The following is a 19,410-nucleotide window of genomic DNA, read 5'->3' as shown; positions in this document are numbered from 1 at the left end:
AACCCAAAGGGCTCAAACAATGGAAAACCATTAAAAATATCAGCGGTGAACCACAGACGTAAGGCTTGTTCGGGAACGTCTCATAAAACCCAAATGTTTTGTGGTGAAAACTTTAATGTGTCCACTTTGACGTCCGCCGGCCTCTGGAGAAAACGGAAAGCAACAAATCCAACCAGCATGTGAGTTTATACTTTGTTTTGTGCTGTCGAAAGAGCAAATGGTTAAAATTACCATTATGTTGAATTTAATCTGAAAGGATTAAACATGAAGTGGGATCCAAGAGGAGGATGTTCAAATCTTTGAAACTATTTCTTTCCTAAAGCAGCAGTTTTTATAAATCAAGTGAACATTTCTCCTCTTGTCGCAGTCAAAGAGATTTAAAGCCTTGCTTTTATCTCCACTGCTCAAGTCGTTTGTGTTGGCGTCGTTCCTCGCTGCAGGCTGCCATTACACAACCAGAGCCGGATGATCACACCTGCCGGTAATTCTGTTGTCTCGTAAGGCTGGATCCAATTTAATAAATCATTTGACTTATCGGATTAAGCACCTAATTAGCATGCGGGCTCCCATCCAATCAAAAGCGGCTGCTCCCGATAAACCCACCACCCATTGGCTCACCAACACAGCGGTCTTAGGACTGTGTGAGAGGTCGTGACCCCTGCTGACCTGGATTACTACGCGCTCCTGTAGCAATCTCTTGAGCCACTAAAAATAGCCTGAGCCCGAGTTTCTCTCGTGAAGCGCTGCAGTGACCGGGCCTGCCCTGACCCAGTCTGAGGCTGTCTGGATTAGAGCTCTGCTACAGAACAGCCAGAGACGCATTTCAGAGCAGCAAACAGTTCAACTTCATACACGGTGAAGGTCCAAGTTTGGTTTACATTTGAGCTTTGGAGATTTTTCATTCTTACTTTCTACATCATCCTGCTCTCTGTGCACAGTAGCAGAGCAGACTTTGATCCTCGTCCAACTCTATTAAGAGTTCAAATTTTGTCAAGTTTTTGAATTATTGCTTCAACTGTAAACATGGGCAAATTTAGGCAAGGAGCCAATTTCCTGTCAGGGTCATTTTGTGCAATTTAATCCCTTCCTACTTCCATTGCATGTCTGTACAGGCCCATTTATATTCATGATCTTAAGCCATTGTGGTTCAATTAACACGTTTTACTATATTTTTATGACTTACAAAGACAAAGTCATAAAAATTACTGAAATCTCAAGTGCCGACAAGTTTTGCGTGACTTTCCAGAAACTCATGTTAGCCAACTGACTCGTTAAATATGACTGACTCCTAATCAAGCCTCAATCTTTTAAAACAGTTTTAGCTTTGAGGATCCGATTACGCAACTGAAATAAGAGCCAAATTTATTTTCAGGCTCTTTGCACCATTCAAATTTGTGTCAGTGAACATAAAAGGATACTGAACCCATGTAACCATCAATTCGGATTAAATTATGGTTACCAAACACATGTAGGTGAAGTAAAGCTTAATTTATTGATTTATGGAAAATATATCACATTTTTTTATATTTGTGAGATACCTTCAGCTTTTAGTCCATTAAACATTTTATCCCAAACATGTCTCAAAAAACATCTCAAAGCTGCATTTAAAACTCGTTTTCAATTATTTTTAACCGAATCATTCCGAAGCCACCAGTTTGACGACGCTTTAACCAAAAGCACGTCTGCGTCTTCGCTACAAAACACCTTCCTGTCCCATCAAACGGTCCAAATTACATACAACAGCCCAGCCATAAGTATTATTTGTGAAAACACAATATATGAATTTTGGTGCAGTAAAACAACAAGCAGACTGGAGTTTGCTCACTGGACTACAAATTGAAGAGCCGACACAAATACAATAAATGAGTGAAACATACGCATTATTATAGCAGCAGCAACAGTGACATTTGGTTTGTTTTGCTTCTTTCAGAGCTTTTTTTGTTTTGTTTTGTTTTTTAAAACATCCACATGATTGATACCAAAGTGCAACTGCATGGAAAGGTTTACATTGTTATAGGTTGATTCATATTCTGATGAACTACGAGCCTTGCAAGGTTGAGATGCATTTAAAGAGTATTATGGCACATTTTAAAACCGAAGAGGAAACATGTCACAGATCTTTTTACTAGAACAATAGGCAATGCAAACTTCACAATACACTAATATATAGATATATTTCGTAACCAAAGTTTGTCGTCAGTACATTAACGTAACATTTAAAAAGCATCACATCAATGTATATATTTTTTTTCATATCCGTTTACGGAACAAATGTATTAACTGCAGTTATTACAGTGTTGATTTTTTTTTTCCCCCCCCCACAACAGTCATTGTGAAACGGCACAGAGCGCGGCCGTTTCCGATCTGCGCCGCAGGCCGCGTAAAGCCTGCGGCTCAAAACACCGCAACATCATATCCCACCGGGAAAAAGCCTTCTTTACGTCTCAGAGTTCTTCTTCTGTTGCTGAACTCCCGAGCCGCTCGCCTCCAGCTGAGCACAAACAAACACCCTACATCTCAACTAACTGCTCTTGCAATAATCAATAGTGACACGAATTGTACAGATATATAGCTATATGTTTATGTATATACCTCCAGTGTGTACACGAGCTGACCACTACCTCTGATGGGTTCAGAGCCTCCTTGTTATCACGAGAGACGGCCACGAAAGGGGTGCATGCAAGAAGAGTACTCGATTCATGGTTGTTGTTTTTTTTTTTGTTTTGTTTTGTTGTTTGTTTGTTTTTTTAAGTTAACACAAGTGCAAGACAGTTTTCCTTTGCTGAAGACTATCTGGAAAGAATTAAAAAGCCAACGTCCCTGTACAGATTCTAGCCTTAAGTTCTATCCTTCTACCAGTTCGGCGTTGCTCTTTCCTCTAAATTAATCAGCAGCTGGGTGACTCGGCAGATTCTTGGTGTAAAGTTGGAGGACTTTGGCCCTCTTAAAGCTTGGTCCTTTAACTTCTTTAGGGATCATTCTGTTGGTGTTTTTTTGTTTTTTGTTTGTTTGTTTTTCTTTTTTTAAACAGATACCTTTGAAGTATTATCTGGATGTATCTGAAGCACACATTGAGAAAATTCCTACAGGCGAGTGGTTTTTGAAGGGGGTGGTTGTTCGACATTTGATAACTGTTCCTGCTTTTGAAGTTTCTTAAGCGACGGTAATCTTAGTGGGACGAGCAACATTGAGAGAAACTTCATTGCTCTCTTCACTTGGCGGTCATCATCTGGACAAACTCTGGATGGAAGAAGACAGTGCAACATTTTTCAGATACACATGTTTAGAAATATTTCTTTTTTTTTAAAAGGGCTCCATGGGTTGGTAGTAAAGACAACTCACCCTCATAGTTGACCTGGCCATCGCCATCAATGTCAGCCTCCCGGATCATCTCATCCACTTCCTCGTCTGTGAGCTTTTCACCCAGGTTGGTCATAACGTGCCGTAGCTCCGCCGCGCTGATGTAGCCGTTACCGTCCTGCAACGAAAACTAAATCTTACTTTGGAACATGAAAATGATGTCTTGTAATATTCGGGCGTTTCTTCTCTGTGGTTTGGCTCTTCCATGTGAAAATGGATTAGCCTGGTGGCTGTACTTCCATTTTAGGAAAAATACCAGACCTTTTTGGCAATTATCCAACAAACTGGTGATTCAATGTTTAATACAAAACCATGACAGACGAAGAAATGATCAGGTTTTCAGGCTGATCACCGAAAGTAAAAAAAATGTTGACCTTCTTTTATCAATTTTAATTGGTCTGAGAAGTTGCTAGATACAGCCGGTGACAGTGGGGCGACTGTTGTTTACAGCAGATGTGATCTGGTGGGCGGGTTCATCTCTGACGGTGGAGGATAAGAGGACAGCGGATGTTTTTCAGACCTTTGCGGGGGCAGAAAATGTCAATGGACAAGATCAATTTCACCTGCAAGAATTGACCAATTATCCAAAATAAGAAAATTGATTATCAGTGGTCTCCTAGTTTCTGTCGACTAGTTCAAAATATTTATTATGAGTTACTTTACCCAACAAAAATTTTAAATCAAGATGATATTTCTCCTGTACCTCTGATTAAACGCCTCCAGAAATCTAACTAACTTTAAAAACAAATACTTTTTAATGCGTTTTTGACATTTAAATAAATTATACTGCAATACCAAAAAAAGCATCTAGAATAATTTGAGTAAAATGTCTTATTTTAGGACAACACAAAACGGACATTTTTCCACTTTGAAATAGTTTCAAACGCGTTTTTCTTGTCATCATTACAGTATCAAGTAAAAAAAACATTATCCAGTTTTGCTTGGGACTACTGATTCATTCATACCTTGTCAAATACCCTAAAGGCTTCCCTGATTTCCTCCTCGCTATCCGTATCTTTCATTTTTCTGGCCATCATAGTCAGGAACTCGGGAAAGTCAATCGTTCCATTACCTGCAATGTTAAACAAAGAGAAACAAGTTAGCATTCATTTGGATAACAGGGCAACTGTTACTGAAAAGCATCACATCAAAAACAACATAACTGTTTAATCTTAGCAACAGTATAGAATATGTTGAATTGTCTGTAGGCTGAGGTAGACACACACATCTGCCATGACTACCTAATATTTTGTGTGTAAAACTCAGACTGAAACGATTCCTCGAGTGATTTGACTACCTCGATTTTTTAAATTTCCACAGGAAAATTTATCTGCCTGGAAGCTTCGTTAAGTTAAATTTTATTATTTATTGAACAGCCGGGTTAATACTTGTGTTGCCCAGAGCTCTCACTTCCGCCTGAGTTGTTGACGAAAGCTAAGTGTTAGCAGCATATGGTCCAGTTTTCAAGTTCAGCCTGGGAAGATTTTATTGAGTCATAATAATGTCCAGGTCTTTGTCGTTTTTCGGGGGACCAATAAGTATTTAAATGCCTGGCGCGATGCCTTTTCCCTCCCAGAGCTGCAGCCTGGTTGCCGGTTCAGAGCGCTGCAGGTGCATTTATACAATTACGTACATAGACTGAACAATGCGGCCGGCTGCGTATTAGATGATTGACGTAAGTGTAGCTTTATGGACGAACCGGAAAATTTATTTCATTTCATCCCGGTCTCAAAAAATGGGTGACGGATCTCATCATGGCGGCTGGCAGCTGAGTTTCTGTGTGTGATGAACGAAGGTGTTAAATCCCGTCGCCAACATGAACACAAAAGCTATAAATGTCTGATGAGAGTTAATCTATTAAATTGATTGAAGATGAATACAGAAACAAAAAGCTGGAATATTAGCATTTTTTAAAAGTGTATTTGTGAGCCTGCCTTTTTGTTATTAAACTGAATATAATTTCAGATTTTGTATAACTTTTCTTCAGGTTAACATAGAATGTGAGCTATTATTGTGACAGATTAATTTTCTAAACTACATTAAAGTTACTGTTAGGGAAGCTCAACTGTGAAAAATTGGACTGATGTCGATATTCGATACTACTGTTACGTTAGATTTACCAATGTTGTACTTTTTTTTATCCGATTACTCGATTAATTGTAAGAATAATCGATAGAGTACTCACTAAAATATTTGTTTACAATTAGAAGATAAAGAAAAATCAGACAAGAGTGTCGCGTCTTATGCCTGCACACGGTTCTTTGTTTTATAGGACCAATATGATTGAGAAACTTTTTTTTGGTTTCTTTACCATCAGCATCAACCTCATTGATCATATCCTGCAGTTCAGCTTCGGTGGGATTCTGTCCCAGAGAGCGCATCACCGTGCCGAGCTCCTTGGTAGTGATCGTACCGTCGCCATCCTTGTCAAACAGTGAGAATGCCTCTTTGAACTCTGCACAATAACAGAAACAGAGGCTCCAGTGAGCTTCAGATTTTAACACAAAGTCTTAATAACAGTCAATAACTAAACTATGTGAAGCATTAACAACGTATCTGCAATGACATGCAATACAAAGAACCAAAACTTTGCTAATCATGACTAATAATCGAATGTGACCTTCTTCAGAACATGCATTATTGGAAAAAAGCTTTAAAAGTAAGAATAAATTGATAAAAAAAAATAATAAATTCTAATGAGCACATGTTTTCTCTAAATGTTTTGTCTTTCAAAGCTGCTGAAAACTTCACACACATAATCCTAAGAAAAACATTTAACTCTAATTCGCTGGTTCACAAGATCATAACCATACTTGTTCAGACAGAATGAACCGGTTCCTAAACGCAACCTTTGGCTCTTTTAATCTTTGCTTTTTCTAATTCGGTGATGAATTAAGGTGCTGCTAAAGATAAAACAGGCCAAACATGGTTGAGGTATGCGCTCACCAGCAATCTGCTCCTCTGTCAGCTGATCAGCCTGTAAACAAAAGCACAAGACAGGAGTGAAGTACAGGCAGACCTACTAGAAAATAATCACTTTTCACATTTCTGTTCAGTGTAGAATGTATTACAAGTTACGAGATTCTAAATTTATGTCAATAAAATGTGTTTGATTGCACAGATGTTCAAGGGTACCCATTTAGACAAGGCGATAAGTAGACAAGAAAAAAGTAAGACTGAATAAAAATGCCTCCAAGGACCATTTCCCTACCTATACTCAGTGAAAATAACATAAAATAAACTCAAAGTGTGCAAAAGATCTATTTGCTTTTTCAAATAAATTGACTATAATTCAAAATTTATCGCCTGCAACCAACTCCACTGAGTACAGTAATGCAAACTTGCTTCAGACAAACGAGTCAAAACACACTGCAACAGCTGAACCACAACTTATAACCTAAAATACATTTCCTACAGCAAGAGCTACCATATTTTAAAGAGTTTGCTTTTTATTGAAAGGTTCAACCTGCCAAATTTGTAACTTTGTGCATTTTAGTATATAAATTATCTTTCCACAAGAACTCAAGTGATTTGAAAAGCAAAAGCGACTCTGCTGTGGAAGGTCAGACAATGCATTTCTACACTGTGTGAAAGCAATCTCTCCATGCGATAAACTTATTCTCCCACCAGAACTAACACTTATCCAAGACATCACTCTCCCCTGCTTGTGAACTCTGAAGAGGCCTATCTAAATCAGCCGATGTGCTCACTTCAGGCTGAGAAAGTGTGATGAGGGACGGGTATAAATTCTCCGCAGCCCGAAATACACATGCCTGCTATAATTAGTGAGACACGAACAGGGTCGCCTATGTAGCACACTGAATATCACAGCAGCTAATCATCTTTGTAATATTCTTCACCGGGTAAATATTAAAGTTCAGGCCATAGAGTCCCAACGACCTCAAGGACGGATTGTTTGGCCGCGCTTTGAATCCTGCTTAGCGTATTTATGCAGCCTGAGGAAGACTACGAGGTTGAATAAACTGTATTCAGTGATGAAGATAGGCTCGTAACTATGTTGGCACAAAACTCAGCTCTGATAAATGGTTTGCATTTTGTGGCTCTCGCTCCAAAATGTAGGAAGCAAAATTTGCAGATTTCTTTCTTTCTTTCTTTTTTGTCGTCGTCGTTGTGCTTTCAAAACTAAAAAGATTAAAGCCAACATTTCTAGATCCTGAGGTGTTGGTAACGCCATGTGTTCTTTGAATCAAAATCAATGAGTCACCATGTTAGAGGAAATGAGGGGTGGGAGGGTAAGTGAAGGAGAGCAAGACTACCCACACTGTCAAGAATGGAAGTGTGTGTGTGTGTGTGTGTGTGTATATATAGATATTTGTTGTAAGAAATATAGTCAGCACAGCAGCTGTAAAGTGATGGTGAAACTGACAAATTATGAGCATACAAGTATAAATTCCCATAGTGAAAACACAAACTCCCCCCCCTGGTAACAGAGGCCGTCCAATATTCCCGATTTGGAGGATGCACTGCGGCTGCTGCACCAAGCATGTTTTGGTTCAATGCGGGGGGAAGGGAAGGGAAGGACGCGAGAGGAGGGGTGGCAAAGAGGATCATTCAGCAGAAGCAGAATGCGGTTCAACGTTGTGGCGCAATACGTAACCGAGAAGAATGGTGACATGGTGGTGCTGCTGCTGCCATGGCTGGAAGACTGAAATGTGGACACAACTGGAGCGAAACGCGTGCAGCCAGCTGCTACCTGCAAGCCGTATTGTTATGCAATTGCAGTCATCAGATATCATAACCCCACCACCACCACCCATCTGCTTGTTGCGCATGTCAAGCTGCATTTAAACCATCCTGCTGATGTGCTTTGCAGGAAGAGCTGCATGGACAGCTAACGTGGAGTGACAAAATGGTTGTTAGCATGCCATCTAACCCGAACGCCTTAGGCGTTTTTGTTAAATAAACAATACGAGTCTGAGGATTTCTGCTGTTATTGCCCGCAAAACCATTAAACGACGCTGCAGCCACGCCCACTGACGGGTCAAAAAAATAAATAAATAAACACGCTGCCAACCTTCGTGCATGCAGGCTACAACCACCTAAATGTTTGCTTGGTGTCGCATTTCAAGTCGTTTCCGTGACAAATCCTTCAACCTGTGGATAACAGATAATCAAAGCTCCAACGGGAGCTGCTGCTTGTAAATGGAAGCGAACTGCCAGGGTAAATATGTCAGCTCGGCTTCCCGCGCCGTCCTGGAAGATTACGGTGCAAGCCACGGGTCCTGCAGACTTTGCATATATTTGCAAATGCTCAAAACGAAATGTTCGCGTTCACACACGCATGGATTCAACAGCGACCACTTAAAGCCTCAGCATCGAGACGCCAGCGAAGCCTTGCTAACATGCTAAGCGTTAGCTTGATACTCACCATCGTTCCGTTGAGTTTTTAAGCTCTGCGAAGGAGACAAATGTTTTATTTGAGAGTCTTACTTTAAATTGCTGCAGGGAGTGTCACCCTGATACGACAGTCAGAACTAATGGAGTATAAATGTCTACAGTCTCGGAAATATGGTTAGCCTGCTCTCTGGTGTTGCCCGGAAACCTCAATCCAGCGACGCCGGCGTTGTGCTTCGGCTCCTTTAAAACAAAACAAAAAAGTATCCCTCCGCAGCTGCTCTACATGACGAGAACTGACCAGAATTACAAGTACATAACCCGCTGCTGTGCTCTTTTATTGCTGCTTTTTTGTTTTTAAAGCTTAATTATAATTTAACACTTAATAAAACACACAAAACTATTTGCCACTCTAAGCAAGAAATGTGCGCAAAGATACTGAAAAGAAAAGAATTCAGGATTGGGACTTTTTTCCCATTACACACACACAAAAAATATGCTTTAAGAAATTATTTTTAATTTTGTAACTTTACTTGTGCAGTAAAATATTATCAGCCTACAATATTTATAAGTAGTTAAAGTCATCCAGAGTGTGTACCCCTTTGGTGCAAGAAAAGCAATAAACAGAAGCAGAATATTATGAATTGCATAAGGTTTTGTTTTTGTGGTCCAAATATGGAGGAAAGCTGGCTGGACTGCTTTGAAATATTTGGAGATTATTGTTGCAAGAAAGGATATTTCAGTCCAGTTTTAGTTTTCAAAAAAATTTTGAAATAGTTCATTTAAACATAAAACTGAAATATTTGCCAATGAAACATAAATCATTAAAATGAAGATTAGTAACATGCTCTTTTGTTCTTGTATTTGTTTATTAGTTAAAAAAGAAGATTAGTTGAAGTGAGATGCTTTAACTGAGCTTATATAATAACTTACTATATTGATCAGGAAATCAACATGACATCGATTATTATCTTGATTTTCTGAACAATGACCAAATAGTGAACTTTTAGTTTGCATCACAAACTAAAAGCTTAGCTCGGGGGTCTTCAAATCCAGCCCTGAAAGATCTATATATCTATCTATATAAGGAGATATATAAGTATATATCTCTCAAATATATGTTGTTTTTAAAAAATGGCTTTTGTTGTAAACCTGGTTTCCAGGTGTCACAATATACGTCAAATATTTATATGTCAAGCCATTTGATACAGGGACACAACTAAAATTTGACCAAAGTAGTAAAAAGTAACAACATCCTGTTACAGCAGCGATCCCTCGGGACGGGAAATGAGGAACTGATTTGCAGTCACGTCTGAATAACCCGAAACAGACAGGAAAGAAGATAGTGTTGTAATTTCCAAAGAGAGTGAAAATCAGAAGAAACAAGTGAAATTGAGTTTTGACAAATAGCGTGGGCATTTTATCGTCGTGTTTCCTGCTTTTTAGTTTAAATAAGCAGAAAAAGCTGCAGGTTTTCTTAAAACGTGTGTCATCACATCAGTTTTATGACTAAGCCAGTAGGTGTTCAGTCAGATACGAACTCTTCTATTGTTAGCCACAACTTTAAGAGGGTAGCTGGTTGATCTGGAGAGAGCTTATATCCTTGTTCTTATCAGAAACCACAGGAGGTTGTTTAGCTATACAATTTTTATGCAATTAGCTGTTGTTGGGAATAAGTGGGATATTGTTTTCTGCATATTTTCTTTGAATTTTTGTTCTGTTGCATATATTTGCAAACATGACACTGAACTCATCCTCTTGTGAACTTTATCCCCGTGTTCAACTCATGTTGATTTTTAAAACAATACCCAGTTGGTGCTGCAGTGGGTTCCATGAATTGTGCTGCAAGTTGCTGCACATGGATGCCGCTGACATTTTCTCAACTATCACTGGTCCCTTGACTTCCTAACTCAACCTTTGTTTAAAATTCTGCTTGAACATATTCAGACAAAATGAAGAGAGGTTTCTTTAGTACCAGATGAGCGCTCTTGTCTTAAAAGCATCATTGTAAAAATGTTGTTTTGTTGTAAACCTGGTTTCCAGGTGTCACAAAATTGGGACACTCTGTTTACACAACTGCAGTCCTTTTTTTTTCACCAGTCAAGCAGAGACTTTCACAGTCCATCAGAGGGCAGTAAAAGATAGTACAAGTTTCAAAGATTTGTTCAGAAACTGTTTCCTTCTTTTTCTCAGACATAATGTTTTACTTTATGTCTGTCCATGTCTTTAATAATATAGCTACATCTATATATCTATGTATACTGTTCATGTCTATACATCTATCTATACCAGGAGATATATAAGTATATTTCTCTCTAAATATACATTTATATATCTTTTTATATGTGTATTGATTATCTATCCCTCTATATACATATGCATACATGTGTGGGTGTGTGGGTGTGTATGTCCTTGAGGTTGCAAAACTAACGTTAAAATCCAGAATCTTTTAATTAATAACTCATAATCTCATCACAATGAAAGTAACACGATGTGCAATCCTGTTTGTCGCTCTTCACTCTTGAAAAGGTAAATGAACCTCTGGTACCAGTGAGGTTGCTGTCGACACACATAAGCGCGGCTTTCATCACAGGAAAATGACTTCTCAACTGAATTAACCCGATCTACAGTCAGAGTAATAATGAACATTTTAAAAACCTGGAACTGTCATAAATGAGGCTGGAAGAGGATCCATGTTTTATTTTGCCAACGCAGGACAGTATGAGGTACCGAAATCTCCAACATACACTCCCGCTTCTACACACCTGTCGGCCTACGTGCGTGTTACTCCAATAAAATTATTATTTTTTTCAGGATTTTAAAACATTTTCACAATAAATGTGCTCACATATACGTGACCTGTCACTTAACAGAGAGGCACAATCTTGTGTTCTCTCTATCTAGTACCATCTTCTCCTCCTGTCAGGCATTGAGCTTTCATTTCTTCTTTGCATGTCTGTGATAGCCAGAGCATCTTCTGATGACTCTCACCTTCTCTGCTTTTTTTTTTTTTCTTTTTTTTTTTTTGTGGAAACGATTGAAATTAGGTTTCAATCGTTGAATACTGTTAAATAGGGCTGTTGAGAGTATTGTCTAAGATGGCTAATTTACAACTTTAAGAATGGCAGATGTAGAACTGAGGCACCCAGACGTTATATTGAATGGTAGCAAACAACCTCTCCCTTTATTTGAACATCAGGCAAACCTCCAAACCTCACCTAAATCCCTTTCACAGCTTTCTACCAAAGTTGTGACCTCTTTATCCTTTATTGACCTTCCTGACCTTCTGTCAAAATGCTTCATCTGCTTTGTACTACCCAAACACGTGCATCTGCTATGATGGCTGTTTCGACAAGTCTGAAGCCATGGATAAATGCATCATGTAACATGCTCATGTTGCTGTTATTGTCTTTTCTATATATATGTATATATTGATCTGATCAGCTCCCTGTGTCTGTGACTCTTGTTTTTATGTGAGGAAAGAACTTCTATATATTGCCACTGGGAGACACACAAATCCCACTTTAAGAAAAAAAGAAAACCGTACCGCTGCTTCATCCCAAGCTTGAAGCTCCTCCTTTTCATTTACCGAGGGCGTTCCGCTAATGATGGATAAAATCAAACGAGAGGCTGCATTGGCGCTAACCGCTTACGCGAAACTGTTACATTTATCTGGTAGGACTTTAAAAGTTTATTTTACAGGTTATTTGTGAAATGTGGCATTTAGTTACTGGGTGTTCATTTTTGCTGGACTACTACTCTTTCAGTGCTATGGAGAAGGGAACTCTGTACTGCCTGCGCAAGGACAAGTGAGGATGGAGAGGAGTGGTTGACAAGCAGAGTGCTTTACATGCACTTCAGGAAGAGTGTGTGCTTCTTAAATCGCTGGAAGGGATTCTACCTGCCCCACCAAACTATCGGCTTAAACGGACAAAGGCGAACGATCAAGCTGCTTTTTGTGATAATCAATGGATCGGTATTTTTGTAGAGTTCAGCATTGGAGTAGACTGTTTTCTGCAGAGAAGGAATCTGCTTTGGGGAAAAGATGGGGGAAAACACAGACAGGAGTGGTGAGAAAAATTCCTTGGTGGACCATTTTCCACAATGTCTGGGAGCCAGGAGTCAGGCTGGGTCCCTGTCTTGTTTTCCATTTCACATGCTGCAGATGGATCAAAACATCTGCAGCATGTGAATTTTTTATCTGCGTCAGTTTCTTAAATTCCTTCCATATTAAACATGTTCATGTGCACGTCTTTTCCTTGTGTTTGTGTGGTTGGGTGTGTTGATTTCAAAGATCAGTGTCTCTTGGAGTTTCACACCCACAAAAGTGAATGAGGAGCAGAATAATGTGACATGTTATTGTGAATTCCTAAATCAGTTTGATACACCCATGGCCTGCGTTCAATTCCAAGTAAATTCTCCCACAGATGACTTAAATATGTTTCAAATTTTACTTGAAACACAGAGGGTCAGAGAGAGAGAAAGAGGTTCACAAGGATCAATTTTAGGACCCATGCTGCTTACCATTTATATTAATAAGTTGTGCCACAGTCTTACAAGTGCAGTTGTGCATTTTATGCCGACAATTCAGTAATTGATTATTGACCAAAGTCAGTTGCCCGTACTTTTGAGCGGTTGCAGTTCTCTTTTGACAACTTTCAGTCTCAACTATTACAGCTACTGGATGCCAGTAAGACGAAGGGCATGTTGTTTTCCAACAAGAAGAAAGTGCCCACATTTCTCCCTGCTCTCACTACCAGACAAAGTGTGTCTATGGATTTTATACCATCTTAAAAATATGTTGGAATCACCCTTGATGCCAATATTTCAGCCACAACAAGACTTGTTTCTTCGTCACTACGAGCACAGCCCTCACTCACCACTGCACCTTATTTTCTTTAAACACTTGCAGATTCTCACACTGGTACACTTTCATATACAAATCCATTCTCCTGCCAACTGCATCATGACATGTTATATTTAATGCAAAAAAACTAAAGTACCAGACTATCAGGACTTTATTACATTCATTTTGGCAAGGTGGTTTGTCCAGGCATCAAGAACTGGCTGGAATCATTTAATGAGTGAACAGAAAGTTCATCCGCTGGATAGTCTGTGACTCCAGGGGATACTTAGGAAAGCATTTTTTAGCCTGTGGTCGGTTGTTTGACGCTCAGTAAATTCCCGGGCTCAGTTTTACATTTGTGTACATGCCCAATTAATCAATGTCAATCTCCACCCATCCTTTACTGGAAGCCTTATAAAAGTAACTAATGAGAGTCTTCCAGCTTTAACCGTTTTTGGCCCTGTGTTTAGACATTTACCCAAACAACCACAATAAACCAGTCGTTTTGATTTCCAACATCCTGTAAAGCTCCATTATTCACAGACTTCACTCTCATAATTAATGCCAATGTTTTGTCTGTTTCCAAAGTTCAGCAATGGGTGAGCCTTTCTGAAACCAGCGCATTTAAGTCAGAGCGCTGTGTAAAATACATTTACATTTTATTCAATGAACTAAATCATATTAGAAAAGTACACCTCAGTTCTAAAGATTTATCCATCACGAAACATTTAAAAACTCTAAATTGAGTTTGTGGAAATTTAAACATTACCAATTCAAGAGCTGTTGGAGAAGTTTCTTTGCAGCAAGAAGGTTATGGGTCCAAATCACAGCCTGGGTTCTTTCTGCATGAACTCTACACATTCACAAGTCTGTCCTTGTTGAAACTGATGGTTTCTGGTCCCTCTGATGGATCTGTACCCTGTTGACAGCAACCCTGCCTCTCTCCCAACGACCCCTGAAGATTGGCACAAGCCCAGTTTCACCCAATCGGTACAGATGACAGATGGATGGCTTTTTCCAAACTGTGATGCAATGGCTTACACAGTCGGGAAGAAGATTGTCAATTTCACAGTTGTCCAGTGGTCAAGACACTGACACACTCTAAAGCAAGGAAAGCTGCAAGAGACCAAAAGAAAAAAAGTCAGATCTTTCAGAATGCTGTATTTATGCACGTTGCTAGAAAGTTGAGTGGAAGGTAGAAATTTAGTAGTAAAATAAAAAAGTGTAGCAACACAACAGCTAAGGGAAGCCTTGGAGGGATTGAAGCAAAAGAGCCACCAACAGACACGTCAATATCAATTCAGTTCTACTGAATTTTTGTTTCTGATCAGCAGCCAAGAAAAGCTATTAGGTTTCCATGCTAGCAGCATGGAAGCCTAATGAGAAGGGTCAAAGGTCAATGGAGTGAGTGCTCAAGGGGAGGATGTAAGATGACATCATAGTGAAATATCAACTCCAAAAGGAAGGAGGAAAGTGGAACACGATAACAAAATAATATTTCACTATTGGACTGCAGATTCATGAAAAAACGACTCTACAAGAATTATAAGTGTTGCTTGAGATCACTGAGTCACAGTATCATTATTTCCCAGACATTGTTTGGTCAAAACACAAGTTTGTGCTGCACAAAATCATATACCCATAACTCACACACCCGACCAGGAAGACTGCTGTTAAATAAATAATTCAACATAAAAAATAAAAAAAAATAAATGCATTGTTTAGAAACACTGGGTTGTTCTCCAACTTTTCCTTATTGTTTCCAAAATTAATTGTAAGCGGTCTCAATGTACTGAATTGTTTGGCTGTGATGTGGCAGCTAAAGAGAAAGGCTGCCTCAGAAGCAGATCTTTCATCGTAGTAACTTTATTGGCTGCTAGAATCACTGTAATTAAGACAAGAAGAACATGACTCACAAATTGTGCACGTGTATACATGTCATGTTTGCTTGATGTTTCATCATTGATAAATGTCAATGTTGGGATTTATGTGACAACTTTTTTGCATTTCTTTTCTTCTCAGGAAAGCTAAAACAATGGTCTAATTTGAGGATCTGAAAGTATGTATACGTAATGTTTCCCTGCTCCATTCATCAGCCACCTGAATGTGAGCGTTGCCAATATTTGAACCTCTGCCGACGCTTCCAAGCATTGCCCGTTTGAATACAGTAGCTGCTTTCTTTGGCTGTACAGCCAAGAGTGATCTTTCCCATACCACACCTCTCAGGATAAGATGTATTTCGGATGCTTAATGTTTCCATTAAATACACAAAACGTCCTGTAGGAGGCAGCAGTGAGCTGAGATCTCGCAGCCATATTCAACAACAGCATTGTTTCCCAAAAGATGTGTTACGTAGTCTAGGACCAGCAATCCTAGACTGTATACAAGCAATCCAAATCCCTCAAAGCCATTTTATTTACATCATTTATTAAGTGCGTCACAATTACAATTCACATTAGCATTTGATTTTTTCATTGACAAATAAGACTTGATCAACTAAAGTTCTGTGCTTTCAGGAATTACACAAATATCCTAGTAGATGACACAATTATTTCACAGTTTCAAGAAAATAAAAGCACGACACTAGTTATCAATTTACTTCCGTTTTACCATGTCAGTAAAGGCATCTTTTCAATAGTTTTCCACCTTCAGTAAAATTTCTATGTAAAAGTTAATCTCGAGCCAAGTCCACCGTCAATCAAAATTAATTGTTCAGTTCCCTGTGACAATGTTTTCAACAGCCCAAAAGATGTGGGTCTCCTTATGACATCACTTCTGGTTATAATGGGGAGAGGTTATCTGCTGATGCAACTTAACTGGCTTTAGAGAAAGGCCCTCCATTTGCATTGCTGTGGGTGCATCTGCCGACCTTATAAACAACTGCTTTTCTCGTCCAACTTTCAACCCAAAGTTACACCCTCGCCTGCAAACTACGTGCAGAAACTCATGTAGCTCCAAGTGTTTCAGTGTGTGAGTGGGAAGGAATTCTTCCTATTCTGCTTTCTTGGACTGAATCTGAGAAAACAGGAGTTTCTCTTTTGGCAAGGACAACTGTGGGGAAATCCTTGAAATTTCATCTGACACTTTTTTTGAGTTTATTATTGCTGGATCATGCTGAGAAAAACGTGACCTCTGTGATAGTCTGGACACTGTTCATCTGTGCTCCAGCTGGGGAGTGCTGACGGTCATCATTTCCGACCTTGGCAGCTACCATGTTCTGTATGAGCGTTGAGCCAGGACTGCGGGAGAGTTTGATATCAATAACTTCACGTGGTCTTGAGTTAAATCAGATCAGTGCCTGCCTGCAAGCTACGTGCAGAAACCCATGTAGCTCCAACTCTTTCAATGTGTGTGGAATCAAATTCTTCACAGATGTCTGAAATTTGGCTGAAAGCAATTGTTTATGAGGTTGGAAGATGCACTGGAAATTTGGTACAAATAACAGGAACTCCTTCTTTGGCAAGAGACCTGCTGCATCCTATCTGAGTATTGAGCGAGAACTGTGGCAGGATTTGATATCAATACCTTTATCTTATCTTGAATTAATGTAGATCAGTGCATGTTTCTGTGGACACAGCAGAACTATAGAGTATCTACATCTACAGTAGTACTTGTAAGGAGAAAACACTTTGTTTCTCCCTCTTTTAAACATTTAAAAATGAAGATGAGCATGAGTGATGCTTCTATTGCTCGCTGTTGCATCACTTGACTAACTTGGCACCCCGCTGTCCAAACACTGAAGTGTTGAAACATGAGACAAATCCAGCTGCTGATCTGTTTTTTCAGGCGTTCTCTCGTATTTAACCTTTAACCTTTCTTATATCTCATCTCCCACACTCCTGAAAAGTCAAGCACAAAAATGCACAAAACTTTCCCTTTATTGTTATTTCTCCTGAGTTTCTGAAAAACTGATAGAAGCTGAAAAAAAATAATGATTCCTGTTAACTAAAAAGACATTTAAGACGTAAAAGATAAGAATCAGCTCCAGTTAATTTAAAGTTAACAATTTCTAACAACTTCCAAATAGGGGAGACTTCTGATCAGGATTTGGAGTCCAGATGAAGTAAATGAAGAGCTAAACAGCCAGGAATCCTTAACTCAGTACAAACGGTCTTTATGTTGATGCTCAAACACAAGCTGGTCATTTTTATTACTTCACGGATAATAAAATGACTGATTCAATGTACACATACATTTCTACTCTCGTAACAAATGTGCAAGAGTACAACATTAATAAAGTCATTTGATAATAATAATAAAGTCTTTTAATGAAGTCATTTCAATCCAACAGCTTTTCTGTTTTAGGATACAGTATAAAATACAACATTTCCTCACAATGATTTGATCTTCTGGCTTCTTTTCCTGTATTATGATTTATTTGCTTTCCCTCTCGGCTCCCACAAAAATCTAGTATAAAGTTTCTTCGTTTTACATTTTACACAGCCAACAGTGCAAAAATGTAAATTCAGCCAATTTTAAGACTTGTAGTCTTATAATACACTAATTATATTTACGCAACAAGGTATCAAAGAGCTCATTTGCTTTGTCAAACACACAACAAATGCAGCACATTTTATCATCAGAAATCGCTACCTATGGAGCAATTCAAGAGTGTCAGTTACAGCGTATTTACGCAGAAAACATGGACCGCATGAAGCCAGGCTCCAAATTCAGTGCTTCATTAAAGTCCCTCCATTTCTCCACAGCTTCTGTGGTTTGGCAGGAGAAGATGTACAGCCATTTCCCTCCATAACCCAACGAACGCTCTCTTGCCAGTTGTATGATCTTTTTTCTTGAGCCAAATGCACTCGTGCGATGACGCCGCACGTCTTTAAAACCCGCATGACGTCGATGACGACCCGCTTGTAGAAATGTTCCGTCATGAGTTGGAATAAAAAGAGAGACTAAGTCGGTGAGCATTCCTTTCTGTCTTGCTCTCAGCCATGCCAACTATTTTGCTGGTGTTGGTTTTCTATTCTTTCTGCACACATAATACTGAAAAGTGAAAGCAACACTTTATCAAAAGCATGAGGAGATAGGTTAATCACCCGAGGCCAGGCTTTTCTTATCTGGTTTTCTTTGAGTCACAACAAAGAGACTTTATTTATCTACCAACCACATAGCAGAAAACAGACAGGGAGCAACATAAGCAACCCACTACAGTAGCATCAAGAAGAATGACTATAAATTACTCTCGATTTCATTTCTTTGTGCTCTTGTCCAGGATGAAATTAAAGAAAACTCACCATGAATAGCATTGTAAAGTGATGTAATAATTGATGTTTAAAGTTTGTCAGACGTGTGGATTACACCCATGCTGCAGCTTGTTGTTTTATTCTGCCAGTTTCTGCCTGTAATTTCCAACACATAAAAACCATGTGATCTGGTCGCAGGCCAACATGCAAGACGATCAATTTCTCGTAAAGGGAATGTCCTGCATCAAAACCAATTAAGGACTTTTCTATGACCTCATTGTCTGGCACAGCTGCTGTCTCTTTGTAATTTTTATTTTGACCCTTGTGTCAACTGACAAAAACACCAGTTTGTCTCAAACACTGTCGCTTCCACCTCCTTCCTCTTGAGTTTATTTATTTTGCTTGTTAATGACCCTTCAGGTATTTCCATCTTTGTTCATTTTTTAAATCCATCGCCACCTATTTCTCCACAGCCTTCCTGCCATTTCATATCCTGTCCTAAGGTTAATGTCCGGAGCTTGTCTGGATGGATCAGTAACTCTATCCAGTCTCTTTATTTATTCAAGAAGTGACTCAAAGTTCAGACCGACAGTAAAGTGCTCTGATTTAACAGGATGTGGTATATTTGTTTATTCGCTTAATTTTTTTTTTTTT

At 39.1% G+C, this 19,410-nt stretch overlaps 1 protein-coding gene across 2 annotated transcripts; it reads right to left on the bottom strand.

The window, feature by feature from the left end:
* Positions 1-1,473: 1,473 nt before the first annotated feature.
* Positions 1,474-8,957, bottom strand: LOC129369772 (calmodulin-1). Of its 2 annotated transcripts, none has more exons than XM_055045391.1 (6): positions 8,750-8,957; positions 6,307-6,337; positions 5,672-5,815; positions 4,326-4,432; positions 3,343-3,478; positions 1,474-3,240 (listed from the first exon to the last, which is right to left on the bottom strand). In XM_055045391.1, the coding sequence occupies exons 1-6, from the start codon at positions 8,750-8,752 to the stop codon at positions 3,212-3,214; spliced, it is 450 nt and encodes a 149-aa protein (XP_054901366.1). In that variant the 5' UTR covers positions 8,753-8,957; the 3' UTR covers positions 1,474-3,211. The 2 variants fall into 2 exon arrangements, with proteins under 2 accessions (XP_054901366.1, XP_054901367.1); XM_055045392.1 differs by having other exon boundaries at positions 8,812-8,956.
* Positions 8,958-19,410: the final 10,453 nt, after the last annotated feature.

The sequence above is a fragment of the Poeciliopsis prolifica genome, unplaced genomic scaffold, assembly GCF_027474105.1.
Source record: "Poeciliopsis prolifica strain line A6 unplaced genomic scaffold, Auburn_PproV2 SCAFFOLD022, whole genome shotgun sequence".
NCBI lineage: Eukaryota > Metazoa > Chordata > Actinopteri > Cyprinodontiformes > Poeciliidae > Poeciliopsis > Poeciliopsis prolifica.
This window is presented reverse-complemented; position numbering and strand designations above follow the sequence as displayed.

Coding starts and splice junctions, on each gene's coding strand:
- LOC129369772 (XM_055045391.1), bottom strand. Junction 5,816..6,306: donor GACAGAGGAGCAGATTGCTG/GTGAGCGCATAC, acceptor GTTATTGTGCAG/AGTTCAAAGAGGCATTCTCA. Junction 4,433..5,671: donor CAATGAGGTTGATGCTGATG/GTAAAGAAACCA, acceptor TTAACATTGCAG/GTAATGGAACGATTGACTTT.